This window comes from Chelonia mydas, chromosome 8, assembly GCF_015237465.2.
Source record: "Chelonia mydas isolate rCheMyd1 chromosome 8, rCheMyd1.pri.v2, whole genome shotgun sequence".
NCBI lineage: Eukaryota > Metazoa > Chordata > Testudines > Cheloniidae > Chelonia > Chelonia mydas.
The window spans coordinates 92,133,828-92,152,935 of NC_057854.1; the positions used below are offsets into that span (position 1 = coordinate 92,133,828).

A 19,108-nucleotide genomic window follows, 5' to 3' on the forward strand; every position below is an offset into this window, starting at 1 on the left:
TGTACAAAGAGTTCATTTTCCCCCAAGTACAAAAGGTCCCTGAGTGGTAGTTAGTTAAATAAAAAACTTAAACATTAAATCTCACTATTGGGATAACATTCCACTGTTTAATATCACTGAGCTTGCATTCTCTCTTACTAGGCATGGTTTTTCTATTAATTTCTTTCTTTGACTCATTACCCCGAAGTGTGTGTGTATGTGTGTGCTTTTTCTGTGTATTTAATCTAATCTAATCTACCCATGTATTTCTAATGCACTAGTTACTGTGGGATTTGACCACCAAACATGCAGGAGTCCTTTCTGTACTGGACTTTTCATCACATTTCCTTACCTGACAGCTGGTTTTATGTTAGTGCCATCATTTTATGGACTGGGGCCTTTATTAATTAATTTCATATTATTTATATAGTATCACTGATCTTTATGATGCCTTACAGCCAAAGATGAAGGCAAGGTCTGTACTTCCAAGGAGCCTGCAGTCTAAGGGTATGTCTATATTACCCACCAGATCAGCGGGCAGCGATCAATCCAGCGGGGGTCGATTTATTGTCTCTAGTCTAGATGCAATAAATCAACCCCCGAGCGCTCTCCCATTGACTCCTGTACTCCACCCCGCGAGAGGCGCAGGCAGAGTTGACAGGGGAGCGGCAGCAGTAGATTCACTGCAGTGAAGACACCGCAGTGAGTAGGTCTAAGTACGTCGACTTAAGCTACATTATTCACATAGCTGACGTTGTGTAACTTAGATCGATCCTCCCCCCTCCTCCCCCAGTGTAGACCAGGCCTAAGGGCTTGTCTACACTTACCAAAGGATCGACCTGCGGCGATCGATGCATCAGCGGTCGATTTAGCGGGTCTAGTGAAGACCCGCTAAATCGACCGCAGATCGCTCTCCCGTCGACTCCTGTACTCCACCTGCTCGAGAAGACTAAGGGGAGTCCACGGGAGAGCGTCTCCCGTCGACGTTGCGTAATATGGACCCCGCGGTAAATAGATCTAAGCTACGTGGATTTGAGTTACGCTATTCACTTAGCTCAAATTGCGTAGCTTAACTGACTTTTCCCTTTAGTGTAGACAAGGCCTAAGCAGCAATAGGCATACAGCAGAATATGGTGATAGGGAGGGGAAAGGGAAAACGTGATGATTTATGGGCAATATTCTCTACAGGAGCTCAGATCAGTGGTTATGTTGTGATTCATGTGATCATCATTATTTCATATACTCATATTGGAAAGGGGGTTTGGATAGCCAGAAAGTGACCCTGCCAGAGTAGATTAGTGTTGGAAAACATGTTTAGTATAATAATTTTCAGAGCGATTAGGAGGAAAAGAGGGAGAGTGACTAGGAGGAAGGAGGAGACTGTTCCAGGTATTAGGGGCAGTGTGAAAAAGGTCCAGAGTCTTGAGTAGTGTTTTTGGAATTTTTTCCCATGAAAAGGTTTTCTGAGGGAAAAAGACCTCTTTAAAATTTTTTGTCAATATTTGAATCAAAATTGTATTCCCAAGGGTTAGTGAACATTTTCCTGCATGCGTGGGGCATACATGGGAGCTGAGCTGTAGGCTAGGGCAGTTCAGTCAGAATAGAACAAGTCTGAACTTTGATGTCGAAGGAGACACGGCCTTCACTTTTATAGAAGGCAAAAGAGACTGTAAGCTTCAGGGTTATGGCTAGGAGGAGAAGGTGAGTAAGGGAGGGCAGAAAGGAGGAGGCAGTATTACTTGTGGCAACAAATAAACAAGGGGTGGATCACTCTTTTGGCAGTAGGGAGAGAGAGGAGAGGACAAATTGCAGAGAATTTCTGAAAGGAAGAGTCACAAAACTTAACGAGAGCTTGGACATGGGATAAGATAGATACCGAAGAGTCTAAATGTGACCCCATGATTGTGACGCTCAGTAAAAGGTAGGGTAATGCCGCTGTCAAGTGTGAAATAGAAAGGGGAAAGCAAGAAGGTCTGATTTAATCTTCTACAGCCCTGCAGCAGGATCCACTGTGGTTTGCTAAGACATCTAACTTCCAGGGGTGCCTCACTCAGTAGGATGTGGCCACAAGGTTGTATCATGTTCTTTTTCATTGAAATATATGATGATTAGGAGCTAGGTGTCAAAGACCCTAATGATTCCTGGGTGGGGGTATTTAAATGGAATGAGTCCAAACTTTTCTTCCCCCGAAAGAAGTGAAAATTGAAGTTACAACTTTTTTAAAAAAGAGTGGTGAATCGTTCAAATACTGAACACAGTGCAGCGCACCAGGGCCTTTACAATTGGTATATGCAACCGTTGCTGAATCAAATCACCTTGTTCCAGAAGAAAGAAAAACAAGAGAGTGTGATGGGCAGCACTGGTTTACATTCAAGAAAAATATCTTAGTAACGATACAGCAGCTTCTCAGGTACTGTTTGTACCTCTCTCAAGGAATAACAGACCTCCAAGCAACTTGTTAAATTAAAATTCTTGGTTCCTGATCTTTCGGTGCAACATAGCAGTCTGCCAGTGGGTAGACGGTTGATTCCCTTAAATTGAATTTTTCCACTATTACTAACTTCACACATCTAATGTGATGGATTTTTTAGTAGAATGGAGGGCACAGTGAGAGCACTATGGGAAATACTTATCATTGGTCATTCTTGAAATAGAAATAGGAAGATTCTTGAAATAGGAATAAAAAGCACCTGAAAGGTTTAGGAGAACATGTCCCATTCTCTTTTGATGGGACTTTGCTCTTAAATCTCTTAGGTATTTTTGATGATTTCCTCTATATTTTCTTATTTAAAATGCATAGTGTTTCTTGGAAAATGACACTGTCATAATAAAATGTGAGCTTTGTGAAAGTGTGAATGGTTGGGGTGACACCCTCTTGGACTAATTTGGAAGTTGTGCCATATATCACTGGATAGGTAACTTCTGATAAATTTACAGTAAGATTGTGGACTTGACCTACTGTATCATCTCTGTCAGAGTATTTGTTCTCTTCATGCTTATATTATATGGACAAAAAATAGATTTATTTAAAGATTTACAAGATGTTTTATTAAATTTGTGAGGATTAATTTCATTAGTAAAGCTCATTGACTTCTAAAACATAACCTTCTTCCAAAGAACTAGGATAGTCAATATAAAGGTGATACTAGTATATTATATGTACAGGACATTTGTTTCACTATTAAGTTTGGTATTTCCCATTTACAACAGGCTTTCAGTGTTTTCTAGAAGGAAAAAACAATTAGATTTAAAAAATCATAACTGATCATAAAAATCATAGCTCTCTTGGATTTACTTTATAAGCGGATAGTGCCCAATCCCTTTCTCACTCATGCTATAGCTGAACTCCACTGACATCAGAGGAATTTCTCCTCACACATTATAAATCATGACTATCAAGCATAGGAGGAGAGTTGCGCCCAAACTTACTGAAGTACAAGAGCCTGTGTCCAGGAGAAGGGCCGATGACTTCAGTTCCCTCGTTATGCTTCTGTAGATGCTGCCCCAGACTCTGAAAGGACATTTTCCCTCTCATCAAGAGTTGCAGAATGCTAGGTCACACATTATATAGCGGCCTGTGATTAGCCCCACCCCAGGAATATGGGTGTTTACTAGGCTTGGCAAAATACGATTTTTTTTTTTATTATTTTGACAGATAATATCCATGTTTGTTTTTAAGCTTTTTTTTTTTCAACTTTTATCTATTTAAATTTTCAGTTTCAGGAAATTGTGTGAGGGTCATAAAGTTGCTATTTAATTACAGTTTGACATGGAGATTCAAAAACTTAAAGCTGTATCACCATTAAAACACACATTGTCAACAATTGTCAAATTGTCAAAATATAAAAAGTAAATATCCTTAAGTCAAATGCCAATAAGTTCTCAAGCAGCATTTTTCTTACTTTGCCTATTTGTAAATTTCAGCCATCATCAATGGAAATATTTTTTCGTTGGGTCATGTGTGTATGATGAAAACCAGCATTTACTGATAAAAATTTAACCCTTCCAAGACTAGTTGTTGTTTTTTCTGATTAACAGTAATAAATTAGGTGAGGCAAGGACATTAATATTGCTGCTGGCCGAACTGATAGCTCCATTAAAAAAGCTCATCTGAGGAGAAAATGGAGCCCTGGCCCAAACATGACTCCCATTTTGCACCCCCCGACCCGTCCTAGAAAAAAGCAAACACTTATGTAGAAGAGGGATGCAAAAGCACCTTAACTTCATGGAAATTCATACCCAGGTGCAACTTTGGGGTGTTCAAAAACTAGATCCAAGTTTTGCCACTCATGGTCATCTCCTCTGAAAGACATTCCCTATATTAAAAGGGATCATTCTTGATTTCAATCACATAGAATGACTTAATTCTTTTGTAAAATACAGGGAACTTAGCTACAACTTTCAAATTTTCCAGACTCCTACCTCGATGATGATTGTGCATTTGATTTACTGTCACAGGTTCCGACGAGCCAAAAGAAGGAAGGTGTTTATGACGTGCCAAAAAGTCAACCTGTAAGTGTAAGTATTTTCCCTGTTTATACAAGGTAGAGGTGGTATGTGGCACAGCTGCTTTGACTCTCATAATTCTCTGGAGTGTATGGTTCCTTCTAGCATTGTGATTTTCAATGTTCTGCGATACTAGTACTGGTTCAATCCCACTGGGGAACCTGGGTGAGCCATTCAGTTAGGGCCCCTTAATATGCACATATTTATTGAGGTCACCCCACTCAGATACCTACAACCTCCTCCTTCCTGATCTCTTTTATTCACGCTCCCCCTTCTAACCCCTTGTAATGCGAAATCTTTCAGTAAATGTATAAACCTCTGCAGCTTGATCTGAAAGAGCTACTTCTGGTAGGCTTATCAATCTCTGTATCTGACCCAACCACCACTAGAGAGGGACAGAGCACCATACTGAGTAGATGTGGGTTGTATTGCCTTCCCCCATACTTACAATTAAAACTGTACATTGTATAAAGGTTTATTAAATTAGTGAAGGACAACTGTGAACGCAGGGGCCAGCTGGGTTGGAAGTGAGGAGAGGAGCATTAGGAACAGACAGAAGGAGTCAGAATTCTTGGGGTCTTGATGCAACATCTGCAGCCTCTCAGAATCACCCCCTGGCAAATACAATAGGGTGATGTGTAATGAGTGCATAAGAAGCTTCAAATTAGACAGTGACCAAACATCAGGAACTTGCATAAAATTACAGTTCTGTAAACTGAAAAAAGCTATATAAAAATCCCACTTAACATGTGGCACAGGAAAGCAATCGTTTTTAATAAAACCAGCTTCTTTAGTAACTTCATATTGTAACCTCTGTACAATTGCAATACAGAGATATAGGTAATTGCTATTGGTCTGAACATTAGTGAGCAGTTCCAGAGGGAAATAGTCCAAGCTCAGATGACTGAAAAAAGGGACCTCATTTAACAAATCTCCCAACTGACAGAATCTTTGCTGTATTTAGCAGGTTGCTTTCGTGGTCATTACTAGCCATAATCAGCACAGGGAGGTTTTCCTCCCACCATTACTATGTGTAATTTCCACCATGTTGTAAGCTTACAGCATGTTACAGACCAATAAAGACTGCTGGGTTGACCCTCCTTTTCTTGTTCCTTGTGAGGGTATTTGCACTTGTGTAAAGTGGGCGTCAATTGCTACCAGATCAGCTTGCTATCATTTTGCATTCACTCTCCATAGATGCACATGTGCAAGGCAGTGGAGAATTGACCCCATATCCTTACCCGAAAAAGGGCTCGTGACAAACAGTAAGGGGAGTGGAAGGACAGGGGCTTTAGTGATAAGATTATGCACTGGCTGAGGTTAATGAGGCATGCATCTTGAGGGTTGCACAGGTTTGGGCTTGTTTTGTGTTTTACGCATAAAGGTAGGTTGAGAGGCAATTTAGACTAGTAGGCTTCATGGGAAAAGTGTGTTTTGAGGAAGGATTTGCAGAAGAGTGCAGAGGTGCAAAGATGAAAGGTCAGGAAAGGGATTCTAAGTCCAAAATGCCCATGGGCAAGAGAGTGCAGAACAAAAATGTCCACTCTACAGCTTGGGCTGAGCACGAAGAGCAAGATGGGAAGTAAAGAGGATGGTGGGAGCTAAGATGTTACACACAATCAAACAAAGAAATAAAGCCCACTCTAAATAGTTTGTAGTAATCCACTATGGGTGATCCACTTGTTGCTAAGCTAAATATAGTAAGACAATTCTTGTTGAATAATTAAGATTGTTGTGGGCAAGGAATAGTTATAAATTCCTCAGAGTCCAGTGTTAGAATTTTCTGTGTAAGTTTCTAGTTGGGGTTTTTGTGGTGGGGGGGTTTGATGACATTTCAGACTGACTTTGTATATTGGACTCTGCTTAGGGTTCATGCAGTATGAAAGACGGTACAGTATTCTCGCTAAAGTGTTTGCAAAAGCTTGTACAGTAAAACCGCCCTGGTAAAAAGGATGATTTTGTTAAGATGCTGGGGTCCGAGTTCAGCCCATGACGACATATTGCAGCTCTCAACTCCATGAAGTTTGTTATTAACTTTCACTTTGGCCCCTTCTCAGTAAAATTCAAAATAATTGGACCTGAAAAACACAGTGTCAGTATGCACTTTAATATAACATAGAAAAGAAAAAGAAAATGGAGGCATTAAGTAAGAAATAAGTAGCCAGGACCTTTCACCTTTCTATTGGTTTATAAAATAGAAAACCGAGGCAGCTATTAAAATCTGTGTAATATTCCACTACACATCTAGTTTTATTACTCATCTTTCTGCATGCAAGACACTTTGTCATGGAGATGCTTGCCATGATTTTATTTTTCTATTTATAGCTGTCCCTATTACATAAACCTCTAAAATTCAATTTGTGCTCAAATTACTCAGCCACCTCTACCTGATTTAGACATACAAGGACACTTTCTTTATTAGTAAATCTTGCTTCCATTAATTTCTTAAAGGCTGAAATAAGGGGAAAGTTTTCTCTAGTTTCTAAAAGATATTTGGGATTTTGAATTCCCTCTTCTTACTTGTATAAACAGTCCTCCATAAAAATGCAGCAGATTTCACCTGAGCTCAAATGGATGGACTGGGCAATATAGACAAGAGTCCATTTCCAAACCCAAGTATTTTTGTCTCAAGTGGTTATTGATCCGGAAGGCAACAGTTGTTGGAACAGGGGATTGAGAGTCAAAATCCTGGTTTTGTTGACAGTTTTGCCTCAGGGCACAACGTGTGACCTTATTTAAATTACTTAAGGTAACACTAAGCGATTTAGAAGCCTAATCCAGTTTTCAAAAGTGATGTCAGCACATATGTAACATAGACAGACCCCAGTCGTTGATGGGCGGGATCAAACCTGGGATCTCTGGAGCTTAGTGCATGAGCCTCTACTGCATGAGCTAAAAGCCATATGCCTGTTAGCAAAGGCTGTAGAGCAGACTCATTAATCTCTCTCGCACTCTCTCTCTCTTGTTGCCACTAAATGGGACAGAACGCCACATCCAGGAGGCGTGTGGGTTACACATAGAAGTCTACACTGTCTTTCAGTGAGACTTGGCTCCCAAGTCTTTTTTGGAAATGGGACTTAGGTTGCTAAGTCACTTGGACATATTTGAAAAATTTGCTCTAAGCCCCTCTGTATTATCTGTCTGCCCCTCTGTAGGAGGATTGTGATGACATCTACTCTCCTTCACAGTTGTGTTACAAAGCTTAATTAATTAGGGTTATATGTATAGGCTTTGAGACAAGAATATTATAATGCTTTGCGCTTGTATAGTGTCTTTACAACCTTAAGTCTCGTGGCATGCATGTGAGGTAAGTATCATTATCCCCAATTTACGGATGATGAAAGTAAGGCACAGAGATGTGAGGTGACTTGCCAAGCTCACGCAGAAAGTCAGAAGGAATGCCTTGCTGATAACAGAATACAAATCTCCTCATACCCAGCTCTGTAGACGAGTCTCCCTCTCAGACATCCTGTGCAGAGGTTTCTTTATAAATGTAAAGCGCTGGGATTAGGTTTCCTGTGCTCTCTCTCCAGTTCTTTGCTGCTTTCCCTTTGCAGCAGCTCCTGCTCTCCTGATATATCCCCATTCCCAGACATGTCTCTTGCCTCTTTAAACATTCCTTCCATGGCTTTCAACTTCCTCCCTAGGACCCCTATCTTGTGGTATACCCTGTTCTCTCCTTGCTTCCTTTCCCAGACAAACCTATTTGGAATGGACGTCAGGCAAATCAGGCTTTCCCCTAATGGTATGTTTTTTTTCAGTGGGGTGTACGCCACTCAGAAATTGTGGCTCAGCATTTGAAATTAGCCCATCTAAAAGTACTAGTTGTTTAATGAGCTCCTTTTGTCATAATTTTCCACAGTCTTCCCATTATACATACATGTCAGGTTTTACCTGTCATGGTGTTTTTAGTAACAAGAGTCAAGCTGTAAATACCCTTCACTAAGCTTGTCAGTCAAGTCACAATAAAACCTACTTTTTTCATCAATGTGTCTAAACTATCTGCTTACAATTTTATGCAGGCTTTCAAACAACTCATCTTACTGCCATATAAAGATTCAGAGCCTGATTCCCAGCTGCCTCACATACTGGGTATGAAACATTTTTGGTGGATGGGAATTTTTGTAAAGAAAGAAATGTATGCATACTATGGACTTCTATGGATTAGAAATTCTGTCAGTGGTTGCTATAGACTGATGTGCTTTTGTGCAGTGTGGGCAGTGTGCATTGACAGCATGCGCTCGATGTGAATTTACTGCCTTTAGGTCTAATGGTAATACTGGTGTGTAATGGAAACGCTAAACCCGGTATAGTTTCAGCACTGAAGGTGAGACGTAGCTGTGAGGTGTCTTCAGTGGTGAGACTCACACTGTAGCAAAAGGCCATTATTGTAACAGCCTCTCCACACTAGAGTGATTTGTTTCCAGTCAACACGTGAATACCATCCCCTTTGTGACCAGTGTCATCAGCCTTGTGTCACACTGTACATGTTTCCTTGCAGTGTTGCTAGGTGACCTCTAGCAGTGTGTATCTTACCATATGCTGCTTGCATCTGATGTTTTACACTGCGCTGTCATGTCTTTAGTCGACTTAGATTTGTTTTTCCTGTAGTTTGGATTCAGAAGTAGACAGATAGCATCCTAGAAAGCATCTGCATTCATTGTAGTCTGGCACTGGCTACAGCTGACTGAAATGAGGCAAAAATCTTGTCCTTGTTTGGCACAATTATTTTGTCATGCCATTGGAGGTCACATTTATTTTGGCATGGGCTGTGTGTTAGGTCCATTGAATGGCTATTACACATCCTGGATGTTATCCATGATTAAAATACTTCCACATTGTGGGAATCCCACAGAAAATTCAGCTACTTTTTAAGTGTCTTTTTCATTCATCTTATAGAGGCCAACAGGCCTGATTTTCCACTGCCTCACACTTGGTTCATTCACTTACACCTTTGCAAAAGGAAGGAAGAAGGTCTGACGTGGTAGTCTTTTGCACTTACTTTGCACTGGTGTAAATAACCATATAACATGTGAAGCAGTGGAGAACTAGTCCACACTATGTTCTGACATGTTTCTTAATGATATCTACAAATCACATTATGATTGCTTTTCCTGTAGCAACACAGGACTAACATTGCTATCGTTAACTATGCAGATTCTATAGGAAAGTCCTGTAAATTTTAATGGGGATTAAACCAATCAGATTTTATAGAAATTACCTCCAAAACCTGTTGAATTTAATAGAGTGATGTCCTATTTTATTGCCTTTTGGAATCATTGTGTATATTTCTGTAGCAGAGATGTACTTTTCTATTAAATTCTATAGAGTGATTGTAAAAAATATTCCCTATTACATTCTGTATGACTTTTCCACAAGGCACCAATGGGAGCTTTGTATGGTAAAAGAGCAGAATTTTACCCCCTTAAACCATGGGGCAGAAAGTCTTGGTCATCATAAAGGTCATCTTCCTAAATAGGACCCACGATTTGAAACAGAGGGCCAGATTTGGATATCATTGATGTCAGTGGCCAAGCCCCCATCGAGATTTTGCCCTTAGCTAGTAGCATTTGAAAGGAAAGGGAGGAATGTTAATATAGTACATACATTATTTCAGAAGTAAACAGAGCAGCTTATGGGTTTCCTGCAGCTCATGAAGTTCTACTCAATAAAAGAATAATTAGTTAATATTTGTAATTGCTTTGAAGATTAGAAGTACCATGAAAGTACTAATATTGTGTTTTTTATATGCTGCAATATGGCCCATGGGTGCCCTTACCTTAAGTACGAAGGCACCGTTTACATGGGTCCCAATATCTGGTGATCCAACTGGATCCAAGGGGAAATTTAAATAAGACTCTTTGTCACTGAGACACTTGCTATCAGCTTTGTAATTTATGGCTGTGCCTGTTATATAAATCTCTAGAATTCTTTGTGGCCAAATTACCTTTACCTCTAAAATTCATTATATGCCAGATGACCCAAGTGACCTGTGTCTGATTTAGGCACACAAGGACACTGTATTTAGTAGTAGAAGTTGCCTCTATTAATTTGCTAAAGGCTAAAACAAAGAACATAAGAAACTCGGGACGGCTCCGCTCCTGCAAGCCCTTTTGGGAATTGAGTGTTCCCTTTTCTTTTCAGTCTATAGAAACAGAACACTTTCCCCTTGAAGCAGGAATAGATGGGACAGCAATCAAAGGCAGTCTCTTTCCAAACGCATATCATTTTTCTGTCATGAACAGATGTAGCACACTTGGGATTTGTAGTCTCTGTGGCGTCTACCTCCATATTAGAGTTAAGAGCAGCTATCATGCTCTTGGTTTCATTCTTACAACTCTTGCGCTCCTAATAAGCTGACCATAGTGCCATAGTTAGGCAAACTTTGGATGCACCTCGTACTGTATATGTGATGTGTACCAAGTCTCCGTAGACTGGATTGTGGGGGTTAAGACTTGGAGCTCTGCATCCCTCCCAGTTAAGACTTCCCCAAACAAATAAGGGTCTTCCTTCACCCTTTTCACCTCTATATTCTCCTCCCCAGGAATGTTGGAACACTCTGGATCTACAGGTGATAGACTCAGAACTAGATGCAGCAGAAGTTGGATTGATTCCCCTAAAAGAAGGGAGGGAGGTGGGACCTAATCCACTGACCAGTCCAAACTTGCCCTGTCTCCTAGTTTCCGGAAGCCTCTTTCTGCCCACAGCAAAACCCTAATAAATTAGCAAGTCCACAGGTGCTTGCTACCTGGGAAATAACCCATATACCAAAGGTTGATATAAAAGTTATTTTGGTTGGCAAATAGACTTTACCTTAAACCAGGGGTTCCCAAACTTGGTTTGCACCTTGTTCAGGCTAAGCCCCTGGTGGGCCGCGAGACACTTTGTTTACCTGAGTGTCCGCAGGTAGGGCCGCTCGCAGCTCCCAGTGGCCACAATTTGCCATTCCCGCAGCTCCCGTTGGCCAGGAATGTCGAACCGCGGCCACTGGGAGCTGCGGGAGGCTGTACCTGCGGGTGCTCAGGTAAACAAAGTGTCTCGTGGCCCGCCAGGGGCTTACCCTGAACAAGCCGCTAACCAAGTTTGGGAACCCCTGCCTTAAACCAATAGATCTTACCTTAGCAAGCATGGTCCTCAAAGTGCTCACTCAATAAATTGAGTTCTTTGACTCTCTGTAACAAAGAGGTTGGTATTTTCTTTTAAAGTCTTTTATTTTTGTGGATTTTACAGAATGGCAGGGTTAAAAGAGGAGTGTTTTTTTTAAACATACGCCTACCAGTTTGAAAATCCATTTCTTAGTGTAAGTCAAGATAAGCCATACTAATTGAGAAGCAATCCGGGGGATTAAAATCAACGTTTTTGCCCCCATTTTATCTGGAATAGAATAAAAATTACAAATCTTGGCAGAATCTTCAGTGGAAGGAAACATAAAGTGCTAAGATTTATAAAATGCTACCCATCTTCTCAATTTGAATATATGACAAATTGAGAAACTGAAAACTTCACCTTGTTCAAGTTGTTCTGATTTTTGGAAGCACTTTTGCAAAAAGTAAAAGGAAAAAAATCACAAATGAGTATCATTTATAAAAGCAGCATTTACTGTTGGCTCTAATTTTCAAAATAATAATTGCAATTTCTTTACACACCGTGCATTAAGACAGATTTATTATTACTTCTAGCATTTCTGTTTGGAGAGACATAGCACTTGTACATTGGCCATTTGCAGTCAGTTTGATTTAGTGTTTTCCCCTTTCCTCCTGTTGCCATTGTCTACACCCATAGCTTATCTACACTTCCCTCCCAGGGACAGTTTTCCAATGTGAGCTATGTTTAGTTTCTCAAAGGTGCTATAATCAGTGCAGTTTGTTTATATCCTATTGTGAGAGCAGTAACTGAGTTGGAAGTCTTTCAGTAAACATTCTGTAATGTAGTTGTTACACTACGATGATTATAATTTCCCTATGGTACAATGCTTCATAAGAAAGGAATACTGATGCATGTTAGTAGTACTTTGGACAGTCGTTTTAATTTTGTTTCTTTAATGGCATATCAATTTCTGTTCACAGTCCAAGCGGTTGACTATATTTTGTTAATCTTAAAAACTTGACAGAGATAGTGTATAATTGGATTACATCTATTTTGAACATATGTCAGTATTCCCTTTTGATTAAGTATTGTACCATAAGGAAATTATAATCATCATTGACAAAGTTAGCATAGATGTCATACAAGATACAATTACTGCTACGCAATAGAAGAGGGAAAGATTTCAAAGTCCAGTCTACTCTGAAAATGTAGATTACTGGGAAGATTTCACTTGCCTCATTTTAGGAAGGTCTTTAGCTAGACCGGGGCTCAGGCCAGAAACTCTGTTTCTGGACTCAGATCCTGATTTCCTGCAACCCCCCTGACCTGATGCAACTTCCTGTGCACCCTAGGGTGCACTTTGGATTGACACCCAGAGGGGTTCACATGGGATGGTGGGGCCTGTGGAGCCCCATGCCATGAGACCCAGCACATGGTCCTCATGGGGATAGATCCCTAGTGTGGGGCTGGGCAGGGCTGCTGGCCCCTTAGGGTGGAGGTCTTTTCGGAGAAGCTTGTTTACAAAGGAGCACACTGCTATATTTGCTATTCTCTCATCCCCAAAGGGGAACTGACCTAGGTGGCAGGGTCAGAATGTCACAGGGAGTCACTCCTGTCTGCATGGGCATCCCCTTTGAAATGTGGGTGCAGTTTTACAGGAGTCACTCAGGTCCCATAAACCTTTATACCCGATCCCAAGAAGATGGGGGAGGGCACTTCCCCATCCAGCCAGGTTTAGTACCACAGTTCAATCCAGTCCATGTGGACCAGACTTTCTCAGGGGGGGCTTATTTTCAATATTTTCCTCCTACCTTCAATCTCCAGACCCTCAAGTGTAGGGGGCTTTGTTCCTTTTACCCCTGCTGGAAGCTTCACCTCCTGACTACTGGGCTCTGCCTGGCACTCATGTAAAGGAACTATTAATGCACACAGGGGTCATGCTGTGTGGTAGGAGAGAGCGGGCATGCTGATGTTCTGCATAGGGTGGCAGATTATCTTGAGCAGCCTCTGACTGCTATATTTATGTTATCTACAGAGAGCCCCATCCTGCATATCTTTACTCATGCGAGTAATCCCCATGGTGCCAGTGGGAGAGCACAATTACATTTGCAAGTTCAGATCCTGAATGAGTCCATAAGCCATACATTTCCCATCTCCAACATTCATTCTCAAAACCCTGTAACAGCTAGCATATCTTTGCTTAGTAATCTTTCTCTGTTTCCCTATTCATGTCGAGTATATGTTCTGGAGATGTGTGATAAAGTTTTGGGTAGAAAAAGCATCATTATAAATGATGCTGTTTTCTTATCTCACTGTTCAGAAACCTGCTTTACTGGACAATGTTAGTTATTGAGGTCAAAGAAAGAGCTCTTAGAAGTTTGTTCAATTACAAGGTTATTTCACAAGATACTTTTCCTGACTTCAAAATTATATACGGCTGTGTATAAAATTCATAGTTGTACAGTTGAATGAATTTTAAAGTCGTGACAGTAAAAAAAAAAACGTTTTGGCCATAAAAAATAAGACAAAAATAAAGTAATTTCTGAATTTCAAATGTGTCCTAGAGAAACTGTTAAAACAAAACCAGAAAACACCGGCATTTCTTTTAGAGGATTTAAGGTAAAGTTTTGAGTATATGGATCTGTTATTTTCAAAGAAACACAGTTTTTACTTTCAGAGATAAGTACCGTTTGTGACAGGGTCGGGCCAGATGGCTACAGGAGAGTGATAGAAGGCAGATATATTAGCCCCAGGTTAAGTAGGTCCTTTTTCCCTGGGTAAGGTAATAGGGAAGGTTCCAGAACAATCAGAAACTTTCTGGAAACAATTAAGTCAGGCTGATTAGAACACCTGCAGCCAATCAAGAAGCTGCTAGAATCAGTTAAGGCAGGCTAATCAGGGCACCTGGATTTTAAAAAGCAGCTCACTTCAGTTTGTGGTGTGCGTGAGAGGAGCTGGGAGGAAGAGGTGCAAGAAGCTGAGAGGGAAAAGGCATACTACTGGAAGACTGAGAAGTACAAGCATTATCAGACATCAGGAGGAAGGTCCTGTGGTGAGAATAAAGAAGGTGTTGGGAGGAGGCCAGGGGGAAGTAGCCCAGGGAGTTGTAGCTGTCTTGAAGTTACCTGGGAGTAGTTTTGGGCAAATATTGCAAAAGATTTACCCTTAAAATCTGCAAATGAATTTCCTTTGGCTGAGCTTGTGCCCTAATTTGTGTTCGTTTTCTATAAACATCCAAGCAAGTGCAATTTACCTGCACAAATTCTCACAGAATTGTAATGTTAACTTCAGCAAATCAAATATATTTCTGCCAAAAATGGTATATTTAATACAATAGAGAAACAGTGAGGCAGGCAGAGATCTGACTGCATCCTCCATAATTAGGACCACACAGTACTAGCATTGAGATGGTGGTCTCATATCGTGCTCTTTGTCACCAAGTTTTATTTCCTAGCTTAGTGCTTTCAGTGACTTTCAATTTAGGCATTCAGCATGAGGATACTACTCATACATCTTCAAGTGTGTCCCAGCAGCACTCCCTTTGATCAGTCTCCGTGCCTGCATTGCTTGTAGCACATGTACAGCAGGGAACCAGCAAGCAAACAGAGAGCACAGAGAATGATCTGATGATGTGGAAATAGCCTGAAAGGAAGGAAGGGCTGATTTTGGACTTACATTTGCACTGCGTTTCACTGTCACTGGGCTTGCCCAGCTTTGTTCTTTAACATGGAATTTTGCTGGATGTGTGCCCAAAAGAAAGATTAGCTCCCCTTGATACAATGAGCCTGATTCCAATTTCATGCTATTTCCATTGACTTCTATGGAGTTCGTTTGGATTAACTGTGATTTACATTGGTATAGATGAGATGAGAATCAGTTTCGTTGACTTTTTCATTTTTAATTGAATGGTTAAGTTGTTCATGCTTTAAAAAATTCTCCCCGTATAGTAACCATTTCTGATTAACATCATTTACCAGCCATGCCCCTGTTAACATCCTCATGGCAACATATAATAGATGACCATTATAGATCATACCAGGTCCTTTAGTGGTATTCATGGCAAAAGTTAATAATAAAGTCTTATATGATGTGGTGATTCTATGGAGTCACTATCACTTTTCTTCATGTTTTTAAACTGGACAATAAGAATTTTAGACAAATTGGAGGGTATGGCATTGGATGATCTAGAGTTAAGCTCCTTAGTTTATGCAAGTGACATCATACAACTGGCAGACAATGTTTGAATTAATGCTTATACTCTTTGCAGCCTTGGAAAATTGAACTTATACTACTTTGCCTCCTTAAAGTTCGTTGTATCTTTGAAAAGAGACAATAGATAATGTGCTGAAATGCAGCAGCAGTGAAGTAGTAGAACAAGTAGAACCTTATATTTACCTAGGAAGTTTGATCAGTGCCAACAGTTCCATCAAGCAGGTCCGTCCCTAGGGGGGTGCGGGACCCGGACAAATCACCACCCGCCGGTGTGGGGGGACCCGCTCTGCATTGGCAGCTGGGCTGGTGGGATGGATCTGGGCTGGCAGGACGGATCTGGCCTGGTGCTGGGCTGCCTACTGCTGCTGGCAGTTGACGATGCCTACTGCGGGGCTATTGTTGGTCATAGCGCCACACTAGCTCAGATCTCTGGCCAGGGCTGGGGACTCTCTGCACCGAAATGTGAATGGCCAAGCCAGGCGCTGTTTCTGCTAACTGCCAACAAGATGGTGGGCCCTGCAGAAATGATGGATTCGTCTTCCAACAGTGGCACTGAAACATTTGTAATAGAGGGGTGGAAGCCGGGACCTCGGGGGCTCTGCAGCATCGCCCGCACACCTCGTTCCTGTGCCTATGTCTTCCGGGACCGACCACGACAGCCAATCGCACCGGCCCGCGGGGCCCGGAGCAGTCGCCCTGATTCGCCCTACCCAAGGGATGGCTCTGCCATCAAGGATGAGGTTAAAAGGAGATGTTCCTTAGCTACAACTGCTGCACAGAAACTGAAGAAATTATGGACTAATAGAAACACGTTTGGTACCAAAATGAAAATTTCTCAAACCAGCGTGCTAACACTCTGTGGGCTGGAAGCAGCTGCGTTAAATGCAACTGACATCAGAAGGCTGGAGGCAGTAGAGATGAGAGTTCTTCAAAAGATGGCAGCTGTCAAGTGGAATGATTTTAAAACAAATGAAGTTCGAAGGAGAATAGCAAGTGAAATCAGGGTAGAGGATTGGCTACAATCAGAAAGATTATAATGGTGGAGGTACTGTAGAAGATGAGAAGAAAATAAAACAAACACAATGAAGGTTAGTTTGACCTAGAGGCTGATCACTGACTGTGATAGAACACTGTATGCCAGGACATGACCCGGCTGGGCTTAATGGAGGAACTAGCCATAGACAGGAATGAATGGTGACCCTGAAGTGCTCCCTGTGTTTGTACAGATGCTCCAGGATTAAATGATGATGGTGTCTGATGCATTGTAATGTCTGTGCATTCAGATAACTTTAAAGGCAGATTCACAAACATCCACCCAGTTTCTGCATTATGGAAGCTGGATGGAATTTTCACTGTATTAGCCTCTGAAAAAAACTCCAACACAGAGAAATAGAAAATTAGAGGTAGAAGTTTACCTGGAGAAATAGAAAATTAGAGGTAGAAGTTTACCTGGCATTGTTTTCCTATATATTATTATATTTTCTTTACGCAGTAAACATTAAGCTGTATCATTTTCTGTGACTTTAAAAAATAATATAGAACATAACTTTGTCAAAGAGTAACATTCTTCTGCTGCTACATAAAAGTCAATGTGACTATGAGGCAGTGGAGTGTTGCTTACCCATGATCAGCGCATAATATGAAGATGGAAGGCAAAGATGGTATTACTCCATTTTTGTCCTTCCCCAGTCCTGGATGGTCCTAGAAAAGGGAGTCACCAGCTGGCTGTCACAGTTACTGGGCTGACTGCACCTCTGACCCCTCCTAGTGTCTTTGAGTGCATCCCTGCCCCGATCCGGTGTCAGGCCTTGAGCCATCACCTCTCTTGGTGTGGAATCACTCATGTCTCCCATTCTCAGGCTGGTCTTGGGCTGCAGTTGCCTGGTATTGACCATAATTAACTCAGCAGACCTGAGTTAGGTTCAGTACCTGCGATTCTGAAGCTATGACCACTGGCATTCGATGACCAGACAGCCTTCTTTAAGCCAAGTATTGTTTATTTGGAACTAATGCTTTTCTGAGGAAACTATCTTAAACCAGACTATATTTACATTTACCAGATGTCTATCCATCTTCCACCTGGGTATCCTAGTAGATATAAATTGCCTACAGGCACCCCAGGACCCGCAGGGCATTGTTTTAAATCCACCAGTCTTTTGATCATGCCCCCAGCCACGCCAACACCCACACGCAAATGGCGTGTCTACATTTAAAACACCACATCACTGACACACGTAGGTAACCAGAGTTAATTTTCTAGTGTAGACCAGGCCTCATAAGGCTACGTTCGCGCGGGTGTAAATTGCACAGTGTAGCCGCTCTTTGTCACCGGGAAAGAGCTCTCCCGGTGACAAAATAAAATCACCCCCACCAAGGGACAGTAACTTTGTCATCGGGAGAGTGGCTCCCACCGTCGAAGCGCTGTCCACACCAGCGCTTTTCATCATTAAAACTTTTGTCATTCAGGCAGTGTTTTTCTCACACCCTTGAGCAAAATAAGTTTTAACGATGAAAGTGCAGTGTAGATGTGGCCTAACTGTTTATAGCCCTTTGGTCTGTCCGTTCGCACCGGTGGCCAAACAAGTCTTGCAACTTCCTTGGGAACAGGATGCAGGATCCTCAAGTCTAACAGATTTCCCATTGTCTTTTCAAGTATGTGCTAGGCTGTTCTTTCTTACCTTTCTTGTCTTCCTGGTAAGAGCCCTCATTGAATTAAAGCAATATAGGTGCATAATAAACATTCCACTAACCCAGTATAGGTATAGAGTCCATCTCAACAGGCATGTCTCATACAGTATTCATAAATTATTAAGGCACGTCCAAACCTATTACACAATGCATGGTGAAAGGTATTCGAATGCAGTGCGTTACTATTTCGTGATGACGCCCTTGGAGACTTGTGCAGGTCATCCTATACAAGTGCCAATACAACTGTTACACCACACTATTATGAATAGACATATGTGAAGCCCCATTTTTTTATCATATATGATTACACATGCATGGATTTCAGGAAAGTATCACCCTAATGCAGAATTCAACATTGCCGGGATAAATAAAGGACTTGATTCTCAAGCCTGGTTATGGCTCCAGTACTGCTAATCCCTAGAGTTCAAAAACCATGAGTGGCTTAAAAATAAGTGTGTTTTTTTAAAAATAATCAATTCTGGGTTATTTTTTATTTGCCTCTGGTTGGGGGTGGGAGATTGAGTCTTTAGGGTACTGGATTCGTTTCATGTTTCCAGATTTTCCTCTGTAACCACATAGGCCTGTAGCTTAGCTTTTATTACCAAAAAAAACCAGAGAGAGAGAGAGAGATTCTCAC

General features: G+C 41.4%; 1 protein-coding gene and 1 long non-coding RNA gene across 14 annotated transcripts in view; one reads left to right on the forward strand and one right to left on the reverse strand.

The window, feature by feature from the left end:
- Positions 1-19,108, forward strand: part of DAB1 (DAB adaptor protein 1) — a 667,553-nt gene that overhangs the window by 613,335 nt on the left and 35,110 nt on the right. For 10 of the 13 annotated variants that reach the window (XM_043520670.1, XM_043520671.1, XM_043520678.1 and 7 more), the window contains one exon: positions 4,438-4,497. In XM_043520670.1, coding sequence (XP_043376605.1) covers positions 4,438-4,497 — 60 coding nt within the window. The remainder of the gene's footprint in view (positions 1-4,437; positions 4,498-19,108) is intronic. The other 3 variants (XM_043520674.1, XM_043520676.1, XM_043520680.1) reach the window with 1 other exon arrangement.
- LOC119566937 overlaps positions 1-19,108 on the reverse strand; it is a 44,854-nt gene that overhangs the window by 13,121 nt on the left and 12,625 nt on the right. The window lies entirely within an intron of this gene.